Source organism: Tamandua tetradactyla, chromosome 9 (genome assembly GCF_023851605.1).
Source record: "Tamandua tetradactyla isolate mTamTet1 chromosome 9, mTamTet1.pri, whole genome shotgun sequence".
NCBI lineage: Eukaryota > Metazoa > Chordata > Mammalia > Pilosa > Myrmecophagidae > Tamandua > Tamandua tetradactyla.
The window spans coordinates 85,593,193-85,611,188 of NC_135335.1; the positions used below are offsets into that span (position 1 = coordinate 85,593,193).

General features: G+C 34.2%; 1 protein-coding gene across 2 annotated transcripts in view; it reads right to left on the reverse strand.

Annotated features, from left to right (window-relative positions):
- The window catches only part of LMBRD2 (LMBR1 domain containing 2), an 89,774-nt gene that overhangs the window by 39,168 nt on the left and 32,610 nt on the right, over window positions 1-17,996 (reverse strand). For both annotated transcript variants that reach the window (XM_077116972.1, XM_077116973.1), the window contains 5 exons: window positions 8,556-8,785; window positions 8,108-8,205; window positions 6,753-6,848; window positions 2,708-2,875; window positions 1,568-1,778 (listed from right to left, as the gene is read on the reverse strand). In XM_077116972.1, the coding sequence (XP_076973087.1) occupies window positions 1,568-1,778; window positions 2,708-2,875; window positions 6,753-6,848; window positions 8,108-8,205; window positions 8,556-8,729 (747 nt within the window). In that variant the 5' untranslated portion in view covers window positions 8,730-8,785. The remainder of the gene's footprint in view (window positions 1-1,567; window positions 1,779-2,707; window positions 2,876-6,752; window positions 6,849-8,107; window positions 8,206-8,555; window positions 8,786-17,996) is intronic.

Sequence of the window (17,996 nt, forward strand, 5' to 3'; positions counted from 1 at the left end):
TTTCAGGCAGTTCCCTCCAGCCTCTCCATTACATCTTGAATAACAAGATGATATCTACTTAATGCATAAGAATAACCTCTAGGATAACCTCTAGACTCTGTTTGGAATCTGTCAGCCATTGACACTTTGTCTCATTTCACTCTTGCCCCTTTTGGTCGAGAAGGTTTTCTCAATCCCTTGAGGCTAAGTCTCAGCTCATTCTAGGATTTCTGTCCCACGTTGCCAGGAAGGTCCACAACCCTGGGAGTCATGTCCCATGTAGAGAGGGGGAGGGTGGTGAGACTGCTCATCGTGTTGGCTGGAGAGAGGGGCCACATCTGAGCAACAAAAGAGGCTCTCTCGGGGGTGATTCTTAGGCCTAAATTTTAAGTAGACTTGATCTATTCTTTGTGGGGTTAAGCTTCATATGAACAAACCTCAAGACTGGGGGCTCAGCCTATAGCTTTGGTTGTCCACACTGCTTGTGAGAATATCAAGAATTCAACTTGGGAAGTTGAATTTTTCCCCGTTCTCACCATTCCCTGAAGGGGGCTTTGCAAATACTTTTCCACTCACTGATGGAATCACTCTGGGATTCATCGGGGCATTACTCTGGACAAACCAACAAAATCTCATGTCCTACCTGAGATTCCAAGTACTTATGGTGTTCAATCAAACTATCTACATAAGTTATATTAGGAAATGCACTAGTCAAAATATAAATTTTGTAACAAATAAACATTTTTTTGCTTTAGTATCACACATAAGGTGACATTTTAAAATATTAATTACCATCTATTTTCAGCTTTGGGATACATATTTTTTTGTAGGCCACATTAAATATTTTGGAGTTTAACATGAGTGAGAAGACTTCAGCATGTGGTTTTATGTTGCATCATAATACGATCAGAGTAAGTAGCATATTTTCACAGAGGAGAAAAATGTAAAGTGATTACAATAATTTCTTCTTTAATCTACAAATTATCTATCACTGCAAAATTTTATAATTTCTTGCATATTTCTGCATACATTATTGAATTTTATCTTTTCAACAACCTTATGAAGTTGGTTCAAATCATCTGTAATTTAAAAATGAGTAAGATGAGGTACATTACTAAGATTACTAATAGGAAACAAAAGGTGTTACAAGTTGTCCATGCAAATTATTCTCTACAGTGGATTCCAGACTTAGTTGATGGGATTACCTTGGGTTAAATTTTCAGGAAGCAGGTTCTCTGACAAGTGTTTTCTTTTTTGCTATATCAGGGTATCCATAATTTATGATCTAATCTGGTACACTTTTGAGAGTAATGGAGGCACTATTAAAAATAACTCCAGGATAATAAATATAACTCTGCACTGTGGAGCATCTCTCTGAATCTTTGTCAGAAGACGGAGATGACACCTCATAAGACTCAACTGCCAAAAAGAAGTCATCTTGAATGAGACATTCTGGAGGATTTCAGACCACCAAATTTTTAGTCTAAAGTCCATCAATGTGCTAACAACAACAACAAAAAAACAATAATAACTAAAGGGAGATAAACACAACTTGTTGTTATTCCTTATAAGATCTAAACTTGCTTACTTCCATGACATCTTCTAAATTCTCTTCAGCATCTGCTTTCTCTGTCATCAATTTGGCTGCCTTAAAATAAGTCTTCATAAGTAGATAACCCCTTTTTGCTCCATTCCAGTATGACCGAGGAATTTCCACCAAACCATACCCTAACAACAGCACAAGAAGAAATAGACCCCATGTATTTGCAGCAGCTATACCAATTGTTTGAAGCTGGTTCCTAAAAAAGAAAAAAAGAAAAGAAAAAGTGAGTGGAAAGCTGTGATAGATATTTCCTTCAAAAATGTAAAATGAAACTATAATTTTTCAAAAAACTTCCCTAACAGATGGCTAGGATCTTATATAGAAAAATTAAACCTTCAAATTCTCAGCTACTCTTTTAATAATGGCAGATAATGTGTTCTTTAATGGAAAGTTTAATGGTAACAGTGGAAATGGACTTTAGCACAGTAAACACTGCTTCTATTACAGTAAAATTAGAATGTAGGGTAATTTATAGCCAAATAACATATATTTTTCTCCTACAAAAACACTTTTCATTAGGTGCTCCCTTATTCAATTTTAATCAAGAAAACCTTGTAAAGTCTTAAATTGACTCACATTGAGGAAGATCTACACAAATCTCAGGAATGCGACAGTGAGACCTATCACTACCATTCTATTCTTAACTCTTCTATTTCTAGCTTTTCATGCATATTGCAGATCACAAGTATAAACAGAATCTAATTTTACTGCAATGTCTAAATATAAGATAACATAAAGAAAAATATGCCCTCAAACTAGTTAGTGCAAAAGGAAAAACATTCACAAGTTTCAATGTAAAAGAACTGAAAAAAAAAAACCCAGATGTTTTATCAAATGCAAAACTTAAAATTCACTGCCCCAAATTATAAGAATTAATAACTTTTAACATATTACTACTAAATAAAGTATTAGCCTTCTGTCTAAGATCAGCATTTAAAGATATTACTCTAAATTTTTGTTTTTACTAATACGGATTATTGAGATATTCTTTTGGGGGTATCTATAAAACATATAACTTGATATGTTTCTCTATGAAATGTCTAACTGTCACATGAAATAAATATGAATTTTCAAAAGTGCTGAAAACATACACAGATACAATGTTAAGAACATTATTTTTCTTACCATTCTAAGTGCAAATGTGGATTTACAGCTACATAAATTAAAAATGCTCCAAAAATCAGCAAATAGGTGCCATAATAGATTGCATTCTCAATCAGTGCAGTTTTGATCTTTCCAGTGATAGAAAACCCTCCTGATCTTGCATATGACTGCATAAAAGGTAACAGAATCCTAGACAGTTAGAAAGAAAATGATTACAGAAGCAAAACGAAACAACCGATATTTGCATATAAATTTCAAGAAATATATGAATCTCAATTTTACTGTATAGTTTTCTCCACTAACAAATATGAATACAAGTAACAATTGAAAAATGATTAAATTGCTAATAAAACTTAATTTGAGGGAGAATAAAAATACTAAGGAAAGAGATGGTAAGGCATATTCCAGGGAACAAAGGCAGCCACGATAACCTGAGCAGCGTACAATGTGAGTGACTTAACACGAGGTGAAAAAGGTCAATAAAGCTTCAGAGATCTGAGTTTAGACTGCATCTAAAAAAGAATAAGGAACCATTCTCTTTAATAAAAAAGAGACATGAACAAATTTTAGTTTTAAAAAAAGATTTATAAGGCTGCAGTATGAAAAATGAATGGAAAAGGAACAAAACTGGGAGCTACCTGGGAGGGGGTAAAGGTCATGGTGGTGGTAAGAAAAAGAAAAGGAGATTAGTTGTCAATATATTTGTTTTGAAGAACCCAGGAAACATCCAAAAGGAGCTGCACAGAAAGTAATTAATTTATTAGTGTTCTATGTTCTACAGTGTTTTGAAGAGAAAAGATCAGAAATATGGATTCTGGAGTCATCACCATATTGGTAGTACTGAAATAACATCAGATGGCATCTTGCAGGGTGGGTATGTAGAATGAGAAGGAAAGAATTGAGACTGACTCTTGAGAAATATCAACTGTAAGGGAGAGGCCAACGAGCAGAAGGAGCCAGTAAAGGTGACTGAGACAGAAGAGGAGAGATGTATAGTGGTTTGAAGCTGTATATACTCCAGGAAAATATGTTCCTGAACTTATCCATTCCTGTGGTGTGAACACATTGTAAATAGGACCTTTTGATGAGGTTACTTCAGCTAAGGTGTGGCTCATCCTCAATCAGGATGGGTATTATTGCCATTACTGGAGGCCGTTAAATGGGGAATAAAATTCAGAGACCAACTCTCCAGCCAACACAACAAGTAAACTCACCACCCTTCCCCTGTCTACGTGGGACATGACTCCCAGGGGTGTGGACCTTCCTGGCAACGTGGGACAGAAATCCTAGAATGAGCTGAGACTCAGCATCAAGGGACTGAGAAAAACCCTAGAATGAGCTGAGACTCAGCATCAAGGGATTGAGAAAACCTTCTCGACCAAAAGGGGCAAGAGTGAAATGAGACAAAGTGTCAATGGCTGACAGATTTCAAACAGAGTCAAGAGGTTATTCTGGAGGTTATTCTTACGCATTAAGTAGATACTGCCTTGCAAGTCAAGATGTAATGGAGAGGCTAGAGGTAACTGCCTGAAAATGTAGAGCTGTGTTCCAGTAGCCATGTTTCTTGAGGATGATTGAATAATGATATAGCTGTCACAGTGTTACTGTGTGATTGTGAAAACCTTGTGTCTGATGCTCCTTTTATCTGCCTTGTCAATAGACAAGTAGAAAATATGGAATGGGGATAAATAATAGGGGGAACAAATGTTGAAATAAATTTAGATTGAAATGCTAGTGATCAATGAAGGGGAGGGGCAAGGGGTACAGTATGTATAAATTTTTTTCTGTTTTCATTTTATTTCTTTTTCTGAATAGATGCAAATGTTCTAAGAATGATTATGATAATGAATATGCAACTATATGATGATATTGTGAATTGCTGATTATATATGTAGAACGGAATGATCAAAATAGGAATGTGTTTGTTAGGTGTTTTTTGGTATTTAAAACAACAACAAAAAAAAATCAGAGAGCGAGAGAAAGCCACAGAGGGAGGACCCAGAAGCTGAACATCAATGGAACTTGGAAAAAAAGAGACCAGGCACATGGCAATGCATGTGTGTTGTCACGTGCACTGCCATGTGACAAACTAAGGACCAAGGATCACTAGCAGCCAGACCCAGGATGCCACAGTCTATGAGAAGAAATCATCATCTTTATGATGCCTTGATTTGAACTTTTTCCTAACCTCAAAGCCATGAACAATGAATTCCCACTGTTTAAGCTGAACCACTGCATGGCATTTTGCTTGAGGAGCCAAGGAAACTAAACCAAGAGGTATGGAAAAAAACCAAGACATACATATGTCTATGTATGACACAGAAACCAGGAAAATACTTGAAAATACAGAGAATCAAATGATGTCAAAAGATCAAGTAAATTAATGTATAAGTGGAGGGGTGGGGGGTAGAAATTGGGTTGTAAGAGATTGAGGAATAAGCAAGCAATAAGTAAATAGAGAGATCAGATGTAAACAAGTCAAGAAGTTTGGCTGAGTAGGATAAACTACAGCAGATTCACAAAATGGAATATTTCACTGAATAAGAACAGAATACTGCTACACAAAAACACAAACAAATCAATCTCCCAAATATTATGCGAGCAAAAAAAGCCAGAGGTGCAAAAGTACTTACTATATAATTCCATCTTTACATGCTTTAAAAATAGACATTATTGATCTATGGTGAAAGGTTAGTATCATGGTTAACTTTGCAGGTGTTAATGACCAGCAGGGGCATGAAAAAGGGTTCTTGGACATTGGTAATGATCTATACTTTCATCTGTGTAGTAGTTATATGGGAGTATTCACTTTGAAAAAAGACAAACTAAATCCTTGCAATCTGTACATTTCTGTAAGAATTTATACTCCAATTTCAAAAAAGTTTTCAAAAATTAAACTGGACTGTGATGAGTAGACCAATGGGGTAAAAGCTGAGAAGGAATGTGATTTGAGATACTTTTTGTGGTTTTTTCCCTCTAGGATGAATGAATTATGCATGCTTATTTGAAATTGGAAGCTATTTGTAGTCAGCAAGGGATGAAGGGGATGGATCCATATCTCAGAAAGAGGAATTAGGTTTTAATAGGAGTGAATTTTCCATCCTTGGAGGGGAAGGAAAAAGAATAGGTGGTAGGTATGTTTGCCAGGTGAAATTAAAGATTTGCCAACTGATGACTTCTACCTTCACTATGAATAAGAGACAAAGGCATCTGCTAAGAGTGAAGATGACTGTTGTTAGCAAGTAGCAGAGAGAGAGCCAAAGGGGAAACAGAGGTTAGAAATATTTTTGCGTGGAGAATGGGAAGGCAAGCGACTAGAGAAACGTGGAAGCAAAGTTTGGCATTGTAAATAACTCAGTAGAGTTTAATGAACCCAAATTTATAGGGACACTTTTCTACTGCTTTGCATTTTTCTCTTGCAATATTCACTTTTTCCAGTTTTAGAGATTAGCTGCCTGCAGAATAAGAAGTGTTTAGTAGGCAGTGGATAAAGTGTGAATCTGGAACTCAGCATAAAGAAAAAGATATAGGGGGTAGAAAGAATAATTCGGAAAGCATTCAGTGGCCAGAGAAACCATGGAAATAATTAAAGCTGTGCAGAGACAGATAATAAGTGGCCAAAAAGTGGTTTCTAGGGAACAACAATGTTTAGGAAATAAGCCACTGAAACGGAGCCCAAGGAGGAAATACAAAAAGTTAGCTAAACAGGTAGAAAGGAAACCAGGGTAGAATGACAACCTTAGCAAAAGCAGCTTCACTTAATAAGGAGGCTGGAAAAAGACAGCATTGAAAAAGGGAGAGAGAAAGGGCAATAACTGGAAGGGAGCAGTGAAAAGGAAAATCTTTTGTTTTGGGTTTCTATTTTTGTTTTGTACTTTTTTTCCTTTTTATAACTTTTGTTTTAATATGGGAAAGACTTGAGCTAGCAGAAAGAAACAAGAGAGGATACAGATTTAAGGGAAAAGTGACAAATAAATTCTAAAATATGAAGTTTCACTGGAAGTTTCACAATTTTTTTCTACTTTAGCCAAAAAATCATCAAATTTTATCCTTCACTGTCACTTACCAGGTTAAAAATTGTGATGTCCAATATACTACCCTCCAGAAAATTGGCATGATTCCATCAGGAATGTAACTCCATGGCTTGAAACATGGATGCTTGCTGTTTAATAACAATTTAAAAACTATTAATCCTAAATGATGACTACTTAAATGAATTATACAATGATCTTGTTTGTAAAGTAACTTTTATATTACATTCAGATTTTAAATTTCTGACTGTAAATTAACTCATAAAATTTCATAGAAAGTTTAAAATTCAAACTTAACTACCAAGCTAAAAAAAAAAAGCATACAAAAGAAATAAAACACTTTTTCTAATGGAATGACATTTAAACTTTCAACTTAGTGTAGTTTAGTCATTGAGCAAGAAGAGGACCATGTTTGACTCACAGAACATTTGTGAATTGGTTATTTTGGGGGAGTAGGTGGCATTAGGTGATTAATTCTTGAAAATTGGAATCTAACTGAATCACTCACTATAGCATAGCTCCTATGGAGATGCATGCCGGCATCTATACATAATTCTGTTAGAATTTTCTGTAGACATGATGCGTCTCCAACCATAGATTCTTCCACTTAACTGTTGGTTAGTCTGTCTAGACCGTAAGGATACTGTTTATGTCCAGGGATTTCCAACAATTCATAATCTCAGCTGATCTATATCTATTTTTAATGGTGCCTCAAAGGGGAGCAAAACTCACATTTTAAAATTTACCCTAACTTACTAAAGTTTGTTTTTAAAAATAAATGTTGCATGGCATTTGCATAAAGAAGCATGTAAATACTACGCAAACTATGGATAAAAGCTATAATTATGTAATATATACCAGTTTTTTACTTGGAAGTTTGATAGGAATTAATATAATCTTTTGACAATTTGAACTATTCATTCTTCATCTAAAACTGTACTAATTTTAAAGGATATGTAATACAAAAGGAATATTCTACATACCAAATATCCTTCTTGTTGTTCATAACAATGCTGTAAATTAGGCAAAAGAGAAAAATGCAAGCTCTATTTTTTTAAGTTAAAAGATGGAGGCTGAGAGGAAAAAGAGCTTTTGGAAGTCACACATTTGGTAAGGGGAAAGAACTAGGATAAAAAATTAGGTCTTCTCCAAGTTTCTCACTGACAGCTACCAAAGGCCAGTGTATCTACCACTACCATTTACAATTTAGATTTTAATAGAATACAATGTAATTAAAAGAGCAAAGGATAGAGGTGGGGGAGTGAAAAGAGAACAAAGTAAACTTTTATAAACATAAAAGCTCCATGATAAAAACAGTAAATTTTAAACAAATTTTCTTCCTAAAATATTTATACTAAGAATTAAAATAAAAGGGGTGTAGTGGAAATACCTTGGAACTGGGGCAGCAGTTGCATAGGATCCTGTAATGTTGTTATTCTCAGGAGGGCTTGAGTTTGCAGCAGCATGCTTGCACCGGTTGTATATTGTCTAAACCAATGAATGCATGATTTAAAAATGAGAATCAAAATGTTTCAAAGTACTTTTGGGATACTGAAGTTTATTTACCTATCTACCCTAACTTACATTCTTGGCTATGTTTTTTTTTTTTTAACATGGGCAGGCACCGGGAATCGAACCCAGGTCCTCTGGCTTGGCAGAAAGCATTCTTGCCTGCTGAGCCACTGTGACCCGCCCTTGGCTATGCTTTTTAATGATCACATTCATAAAGTGACATTCAAAATATAAGTCTAATTTAGCTGTGTAAGAACTGCATAACTGAAACATGTTGTGTGCTCACAATTGCCTGTTAAATGGTGAAAATCAGTTTCACCTCTTACCGTACTAACATCCAGAGGCAGTATGAAGACAATAAGAAAGCAGAGATACCAAGCAAGCAGCGTTCCAACAATTACAAGTCTATGCTGTTTCTTAAAGTCTCCGTATCGATGAAGTATGAATAATGCCAGAAAAAAAACAAAAACAATCTCGAGTCCCAAAGCGGCACCACTCATTATCAAATGTTCACTCTGACTAACCAAAGTAATTCATGTACAGGTCTGAATCATATCTGTAAAATGAAAAAGAAAAAAAAATGCAACATGAATACAGAAAATATCCATTTGGTAATTTACTAAATATTTGCTTAGTATTAATAAACCTTTGGAAAAAAGTCATAATTCATACGGGACTTGCAGATAAGATGAAAAGGATAATTCCTACTCAAGAATTTAAGACTTATTTTTTTTAAACCACATTTTAAAAGCTTCATAAAACTATGCTAGCTCTTAAAATATCACAAATGAAGAAATTCTTAATACTAAATGTGAGTGGTTTCAATATAATGTTATTTGGAGTTTGTTTCTTAATACGTCCTAACAGAATATTTTTTTCAAATATATTATAGTGTCTAAACCCTAGGAAATTAGAATTTAGTACAACAAAGTTTTCTAAGATCATCTACAGTCCATAACTTAAGATTTTCTAAAACAGAGAGAGGGAAACAGACAATCATTTGAAAAATTCTTTGTTTGAAACAGTATTTTTCTTTGCTGCCAATCTTGTCTAACAACTCAACTTCTATGATTTAAATTTCCAATTCATCTATTGCTTCACAAAATACCCTTATCACTTTCCATTTACATATATATCTACTTTTTGTAAAGAAAGTTATTTTACCTATTTTACATGCATAAAAATTTATCAATGACTTACTGAATCAGGTCATATATTTGAAAATATTTTAAATGATAAATGCTGACTATTTAGAAACCAGTAAATGGCTTATTTGCTATTCCTCTACTCTTATAAAATAATTTACCATTACTGCCCAGAATGTGAATGAGGGCTTGTAATTTGTATAGTTTAATGTAGTAAGTATGTTGAACAGATAATTAAAAAGTATTGGCAAAGTCCTCTCAGGGGCAGGAGAAAAAACAAGGGGGAAACCCCAATACTTCCTCAAACATTAGTGACTCCCAAGTCAAAAGGTCAAGACCTTAATCTTGAGGCTTGCTCTTCTGAACAGATTAGTCAATAAATTAGTTTGACTGCTGAATCACTTTATTGATATTTCTTTCAGTTTCCACTGTCTTAGAGCAGCTAGAAGGAAAAACCTGAAATTTTAGAACTGTATTGCACACCAGACTCAGAAATTTGTTCTATAACTATTTGTTATAACGTACTTTGAAATACATTGTTTTGTATATATGTTTTATTTCACAATAAAAAATGTTTAAAACAAAACACAATAAAAAATAATTATCTTTACTAAATGAAGGCAATATACACTTTCTACCTTTTTAAAATCAATGTTATGCATTTTTGTTTATGGGCTACAATTTTCCAAGGACCTGATTAATATATTATAGAAAATCAAGATTGTGATATAACCAATGAAAATAAGGCAGCATCAATAAAATATTTCAAATCAACAAACACTTCCAATGAAATTAGTTATAAAAAGGACAAGGAATGCTGTACTTCAAAGCTAAATTTAAATTTATGTGGGAAAATACTTCTATATGGAATATAAAAAAACAAAAATCACATTCTGTGGACTATTTTCTTTGCTCTTTATATTGTTGAAGTAGTTTCTTTCTATTCCTCTGTGAAATTCAATCAAGAATATTTTTGTCTTCTTTAAATTTTTAAAATTAAATACCCTCCCGTCATGTCACTCTATCGCCATATCCTGTTATATTTTTCTTCAAAGCACTTATCTACCTGTTGTAGGTTCTTTAATTTTTATTTTATTAAACACTTTTTTTTTAATTTAAGAAAACAAACAATACACTTAAAACCACCAAAAATGGATAGCTCAGTTAGATTAACCATTGGCATATTTAAATAAAGTAACCATATAATCATTGTAAAGCCTGTGTTTGTGCAGTAAGTTTCATAAGCCAATTTAAAATTAAGGCAACAAGGAAAAAAATCTACATATTCAGATAGTAAAGTTCTTAAATTCTAAGTATTAAAAACTAACTTAGATGCCATTTGATCAGCTATTAAAACTATGAATGTTCTCAAAATATCAAGTAGAAATTTCTTACAAATATCTCCCCTGTTATAGTAATGACCTATGCTAACTAAGTATTTTCCTTATTTCAGGAAATTATGAAGATACAAATATTTTTACCATTGACATATGGAAATTTTAACCACCTAAAACGGGTATCCTAGTTAGCTTATCCATAGGCATATTATCAAAAAAAAGCTAAGTAATTATCATAAAACCTATTTGTACAATGCTTGATAAACCAATCTAAAATTAAAGGAAGGAAAAAAATCTATAAATACAGATATCAGAGTTACTTGAACTCTAAACATTAAACAATATCTTAAATACCATTTGATTAACTATCAAAACTTTGTGCGTCCTCAAAATATCAAGTAAAAAGTTATTACAAATATCACCTTTGCTATAGTAGTAAGCCGTTACTAAATATTTTCAAATTTTCTATTTCAGGAATTTATTTTATCTAATATTACTATAACTACCTATAGTTTTTTTAAATCGTTTTTTAGGTGTAAAATATAACATATATATTCAAAGAAAAAAGAAACAATTTTCAAAGCACACCTCAACAAGCAGCTACAGAACAGTTGCCAGAGTCTGTCATGGGCTACCATGCCCTCAACTCAGATTTTTCCTTCTAGCTGCTGCAAAACACTCACAGCTTTATCATTCATAATAATGGAATCATGCAGTTATGTGTCCTTTTGTGTCCGACTTATTTCATTCAGCATTATATCCTTCAGGTTCACCCATGTTGTCATATGTTTCAGGACATTATTTTGTCTAAATGCTGCATAATATTACATCATGTGTGTATAACCAGATCTTGTTTATCCCCTCATGTGTTGATGGACACCCGGACTGTTTCGATCTCCTGGCAATTGTGAACAGTGTCGTTATGAATATCGGTGTGCGAATGTCTGTTCATGTCACTGTCCTCAACTCTTCTGGGTATATACTGAGTATTGGTATTACCGGGGCTTAGAGCAACTCGATATTTAGTTTCCTAAGGAATCGCCAAACTAATTTCCACAGTGGCTGAACCATTTTAGATTCCTACCAACAGTGAATAAATGTTCCAATTTCTCCGCATCCTCTCCAATATTTATATTTTCCTGCTTGTTTAATAGCAGCCATTCTTATAAGTGTGAGGTGATATCTCATTGCTGTCTTAATTTGCATTTCCCTTATAGCCAACGAGGATGAGCAGTCCTTTATATGCTTTTTAGCCATTTATTTGCTCTTTAGAAAAGTGCCTATTCATTTCCTCTGCCCATTTTATACCTGGGTTGTTTGTTTGTTTGTTGGTGAGCTGTATAATTTATGTACACAGGATATCAAGCCTTTATCCGATATGTGGTTTCCAAATATTTTCTCCCATTGAGTTAGCTGCTTCTTCACCTTTTTCAACAACGTTCTTTGAGGCACAGAAGCTCTTGATCTTAAGGCATTCCCATTTGTCTATTTTTTCTTTCACAGCTTGTGCTTTAGGCATAAAGTTAAAGAAGCTATCTCCTATAATTAGATCTTGAGGATGTTTCCCTACAATTGTTTCAAGAAGTTTTATGCTACTGGCTCATACATTTAGGTATCTGATTCATTTTTTTTTTTTTTTTTTTTTTTTTTTAATTAAAAAAAGAATTAACAAAACAATTAGAAATCATTTCAATGTACATGTACAATCAGTAATTCTTAATAACATCACATAGTTGCATATTCATCATTTCTTAGTACATTTGCATCGATTTAGAAAAAGAAATAAAAAGACAACAGAATAAGAATTAAAATAATAATAGAAAGAAAAAAAAAAACAAAAAAAACAAAAACAAAAAACCTATACCTCACATGCAGCTTCATTCAGTGTTTTAACATAATTGCATTACAATTGGGTAGTATTGTGCTGTCCATTTCTGAGTTTTTATATCCAGTCCCGTTGTACAGTCTGTATCCCTTCATCTCCAATTATCCCTTCTCTCTTTTTTTTTTAATTAACAGAAAAAAGGAAATTAACCCAACATTTAGAGATCATACCATTCTACACATGCAATCATTAATTCTTAACATCATCACATAGCTGCATGATCATCATTTCTTAGTACATTTGCATTGGTTTAGAAGAACTAGCAACATAACCGAAAAAGATATAGAATGTTAATATAGAGAAAAAAATAAAAGTAATAATAGTAAAATCAAAACAAAACAACACAAAACAAAACAAAAACCTATAGCTCAGATGCAGCTTCATTCAGTGTTTTAACATGATTACTTTACAATTAGGTATTATTGTGCTGTCCATTTTTGAGTTTTTGTATCTAGTCCTGTTGCACAGTCTGTATCCCTTCAGCTTCAATTACCCATTGTCTTACCCTGTTTCTAACTCCTGCTGAACTCTGTTACCAATGACATATTTCAAGTTTATTCTCGAATGTCCGTTCACATCAGTGGGACCATACAGTATTTGTCCTTTAGTTTTTGGCTGGATTCACTCAGCATAATATTCTCTAGGTCCATCCATGTTATTACATGGTTCATAAGTTTATCTTGTCTTAAAGCTGCATAATATTCCATCGTATGTATATACCACAGTTTGTTTAGCCACTCTTCTGTTGATGGAGATTTTGGCTGTTTCCATCTCTTTGCAATTGTAAATAATGCTGCTATAAACATTGGTGTGCAAATGTCCGTTTGTGTCTTTGCCCTTAAGTCCTTTGAGTAGATACCTAGCAATGGTATTGCTGGGTCGTATGGCAATTCTATATTCAGCTTTTTGAGGAACCGCCAAACTGCCTTCCACAGTGGTTGCACCCTTTGACATTCCCACCAACAGTGGATAAGTGTGCCTCTTTCTCCGCATCCTCTCCAGCACTTGTCATTTTCTGTTTTGTTGATAATGGCCATTCTGGTGGGTGTGAGATGATATCTCATTGTGGTTTTGATTTGCATTTCTCTAATGGCCAGGGACATTGAGCATCTCTTCATGTGCCTCTTGGCCATCCGTATTTCCTCTTCTGAGAGGTGTCTGTTCAAGTCTTTTTCCCATTTTGTAATTGGGTTGGCTGTCTTTTTGTTGTTGAGATGAACAATCTCTTTATAAATTCTGGATACTAGACCTTTATCTGATATATCATTTCCAAATATTGTCTCCCATTGTGAAGGCTGTCTTTCTACTTTCTTGATGAAGTTCTTTGATGCACAAAAGTGTTTAATTTTGAGGAGTTCCCATTTATTTATTTCCTTCTTCAGTGCTCTTGCTTTAGGTTTAAGGTCCATAAAACCGCCTCCAGTTGTAAGATCCATAAGATATCTCCCAACATTTTCCTCTAACTGTTTTATGGTCTTAGACCTAATGTTTAGATCTTTGATCCATTTTGAGTTAACTTTTGTATAGGGTGTGAGAGATGGGTCTTCTTTCATTCTTTTGCATATGGATATCCAGTTCTCTAGGCACCATTTATTGAAGAGACTGCTCTGTCCCAGGTGAGTTGGCTTGACTGCCTTATCAAAGATCAAATGTCCATAGATGAGAGGGTCTATATCTGAGCACTCTATTCGATTCCATTGGTCGATATATCTATCTTTATGCCAATACCATGCTGTTTTGACCACTGTGGCTTCATAATATGCCTTAAAGTCAGGCAGCGCGAGACCTCCAGCTTCGTTTTTTTTCCTCAAGATGTTTTTAGCAATTCGGGGCACCCTGCCCTTCCAGATAAATTTGCTTATTGGTTTTTCTATTTCTGAAAAATAAGTTGTTGGGATTTTGATTGGTATTGCATTGAATCTGTAAATCAATTTAGGTAGGATTGACATCTTAACTATATTTAGTCTTCCAATCCATGAACACAGTATGCCCTTCCATCTATTTAGGTCTTCTGTGATTTCTTTTAGCAGTTTTTTGTAGTTTTCTTTATATAGGTTTTTTGTCTCTTTAGTTAAATTTATTCCTAGGTATTTTATTCTTTTAGTTGCAATTGTGAATGGGATTCGTTTCTTGATTTCCCCCTCAGCTTGTTCCTTACTAGTGTATAGAAATGCTACAGATTTTTGAATGTTGATCTTGTAACCTGCTACTTTGCTGTACTCATTTATTAGCTCTAGTAGTTTTGTTGTGGATTTTTCCGGGTTTTCGACGTATAGTATCATATCGTCTGCAAACAGTGATAGTTTTACTTCTTCCTTTCCAATTTTGATGCCTTGTATTTCTTTTTCTTGTCTAATTGCTCTGGCTAGAACCTCCAACACAATGTTGAATAATAGTGGTGATAGTGGACATCCTTGTCTTGTTCCTGATCTTAGGGGGAAAGTTTTCAATTTTTCCCCATTGAGGATGATATTAGCTGTGGGTTTTTCATATATTCCCTCTATCATTTTAAGGAAGTTCCCTTGTATTCCTATCTTTTGAAGTGTTTTCAACAGGAAAGGATGTTGAATCTTGTCGAATGCCTTCTCTGCATCAATTGAGATGATCATGTGATTTTTCTGCTTTGATTTGTTGATATGGTGTATTACATTAATTGATTTTCTTATGTTGAACCATCCTTGCATACCTGGGATGAATCCTACTTGGTCATGATGTATAATTCTTTTAATGTGTTGTTGGATACGATTTGCTAGAATTTTATTGAGGATTTTTGCATCTGTATTCATTAGAGAGATTGGTCTGTAGTTTTCTTTTTTTGTAATATCTTTGCCTGGTTTTGGTATGAGGGTGATGTTGGCTTCATAGAATGAATTAGGTAGTTTTCCCTCCACTTCGATTTTTTTGAAGAGTTTGAAGAGAATTGGTACTAATTCTTTCTGGAACGTTTGGTAGAATTCACATGTGAAGCCATCTGGTCCTGGACTTTTCTTTTTAGGAAGCTTTTGAATGACTAATTCAATTTCTTTACTTGTGATTGGTTTGTTGAGGTCATCTATGTCTTTTTGAGTCAAAGTTGGTTGTTCATGTCTTTCCAGGAACCCGTCCATTTCCTCTAAATTGTTGTATTTATTAGCGTAAAGTTGTTCATAGTATCCTGTTATTACCTCCTTTATTTCTGTGAGGTCAGTAGTTATGTCTCCTCTTCCATTTCTGATCTTATTTATTTGCATCCTCTCTCTTCTTCTTTTTGTCAATCTTGCTAAGGGCCCATCAATCTTATTGATTTTCTCATAGAACCAACTTCTGGCCTTATTGATTTTCTCTATTGTTTTCATGTTTTCAATTTCATTTATTTGTGCTCTAATCTTTGTTATTTCTTTCCTTTTGCTTGCTTTGGGGTTAGCTTGCTGTTCTTTCTCCAGTTCTTCCAAATGGATAGTTAATTCCTGAATTTTTGCCTTTTCTTCTTTTCTGATATAGGCATTTAGAGCAATAAATTTCCCTCTTAGCACTGCCTTTGCTGTGTCCCATAAGTTTTGATATGTTGTGTTTTCATTTTCATTCGCCTCGAGGTATTTGCTAATTTCTCTTGCAATTTCTTCTTTGACCCAGTCGTTGTTTAGGAGTGTGTTGTTGAGCCTCCACGTATTTGTGAATTTTCTGGCACTCTGCCTATTATTGATTTCCAACATCATTCCTTTATGGTCCGAGAAAGTGTTGTGTAAGATTTCAATCTTTTTAAATTTGTTAAGACTTGCTTTGTGACCCAGCATATGGTCTATCTTTGAGAATGATCCATGAGCACTTGAGAAAAAGGTGTATCCTGCTGTTGTGGGATGTAATGTCCTATAAATGTCTATTAAGTCTAGTTCATTTATAGTAATATTCAGATTCTCTATTTCTTTGTTGATCCTCTGTCTAGATGTTCTGTCCCTTGATGAGAGTGGTGAGTTGAAGTCTCCAACTATTATGGTATATGAGTCTATTTCCCTTTTCAGTGTTTGCAGTATATTCCTCACGTATTTTGGGGCATTCTGATTCGGTGCGTAAATATTTATGATTGTTATGTCTTCTTGTTTAATTGTTCCTTTTATTAGTAGATAGTGTCCTTCTTTGTCTCTTTTAACTGTTTTACATTTGAAGTCTAATTTGTTGGATATTAGTATAGCCACTCCTGCTCTTTTCTGGTTGTTATTTGCATGAAATATCTTTTCCCAACCTTTCACTTTCAACCTATGTTTATCTTTGGGTCTAAGATGTGTTTCCTGTAGACAGCATATAGAAGGATCCTGTTTTTTAATCCATTCTGCCAATCTATGTCTTTTGATTGGGGAATTCAGTCCATTGACATTTAGTGTTATTACTGTTTGGATAATATTTTCCTCTAACATTTTGCCTTTTGTATTATATATATCATATCTGATTTTCCTTCTTTCTACACTCTTTTCCATATCTCTCTCTTCTGTCTTTTTGTATCTGACTCTAGTGCTCCCTTTAGTATTTCTTGCAGAGCTGGTCTCTTGGTCACAAATTCTTTCAGTGACTTTTTGTCTGAGAATGTTTTAATTTCTCCCTCATTTTTGAAGGATAATTTTGCTGGATATAGGAGTCTTGGTTGGCAGTTTTTCTCTTTTAGTATTTTAAATATATCATCCCACTGTCTTCTAGCTTCCATGGTTTCTGCTGAGAAATCTACACAAAGTCTTATTGGGTTTCCCTTGTATGTAATGGATTGTTTTTCTCTTGCTGCTTTCAAGATCTTCTCTTTCTCTTTGACCTCTGACATTCTAACTAGTAAGTGTCTTGGAGAACGCCTATTTGGGTCTAATCTCTTTGGGGTGCGCTGTACTTCTTGGATCTGTAATTTTAGGTCTTTCATAAGAGTTGGGAAATTTTCAGTGAAAATTTCTTCCATTAGTTTTTCTCCTCCTTTTCCCTTCTCTTCTCCTTCTGGGACACCCACAACACGTATATTTGTGCGGTTCATATTGTCCTTGAGTTCCCTGATACCCTGTTCAAATTTTTCCATTCTTTTCCTGATAGTTTCTGTTTCTTTTTGGAATTCAGATGTTCCATCCTCCAAATCACTAATTCTATCTTCTGTCTCTTTAAATCTATCATTGTAGCTATCCATTATTTTTTCTATGTTTGCTACTTTATCCTTCACTTCCATAAGTTCTGCGATTTGTTTTTTCAGTTTTTCTATTTCTTCTTTATGTTCAGCCCATGTCCTCTTCATGTCCTCCCTCAATTTATCGATTTCATTTTTGAAGAGGTTTTCCATTTCTGTTCGTATATTCAGGATTAGTTGTCTCAGCTCTTGTGTCTCATTTGAGCTATTGGTTTGTTCCTTTGACTGGGCCATATTCTCAATCTTTTGAGCGTGGACAGTTATCTTCT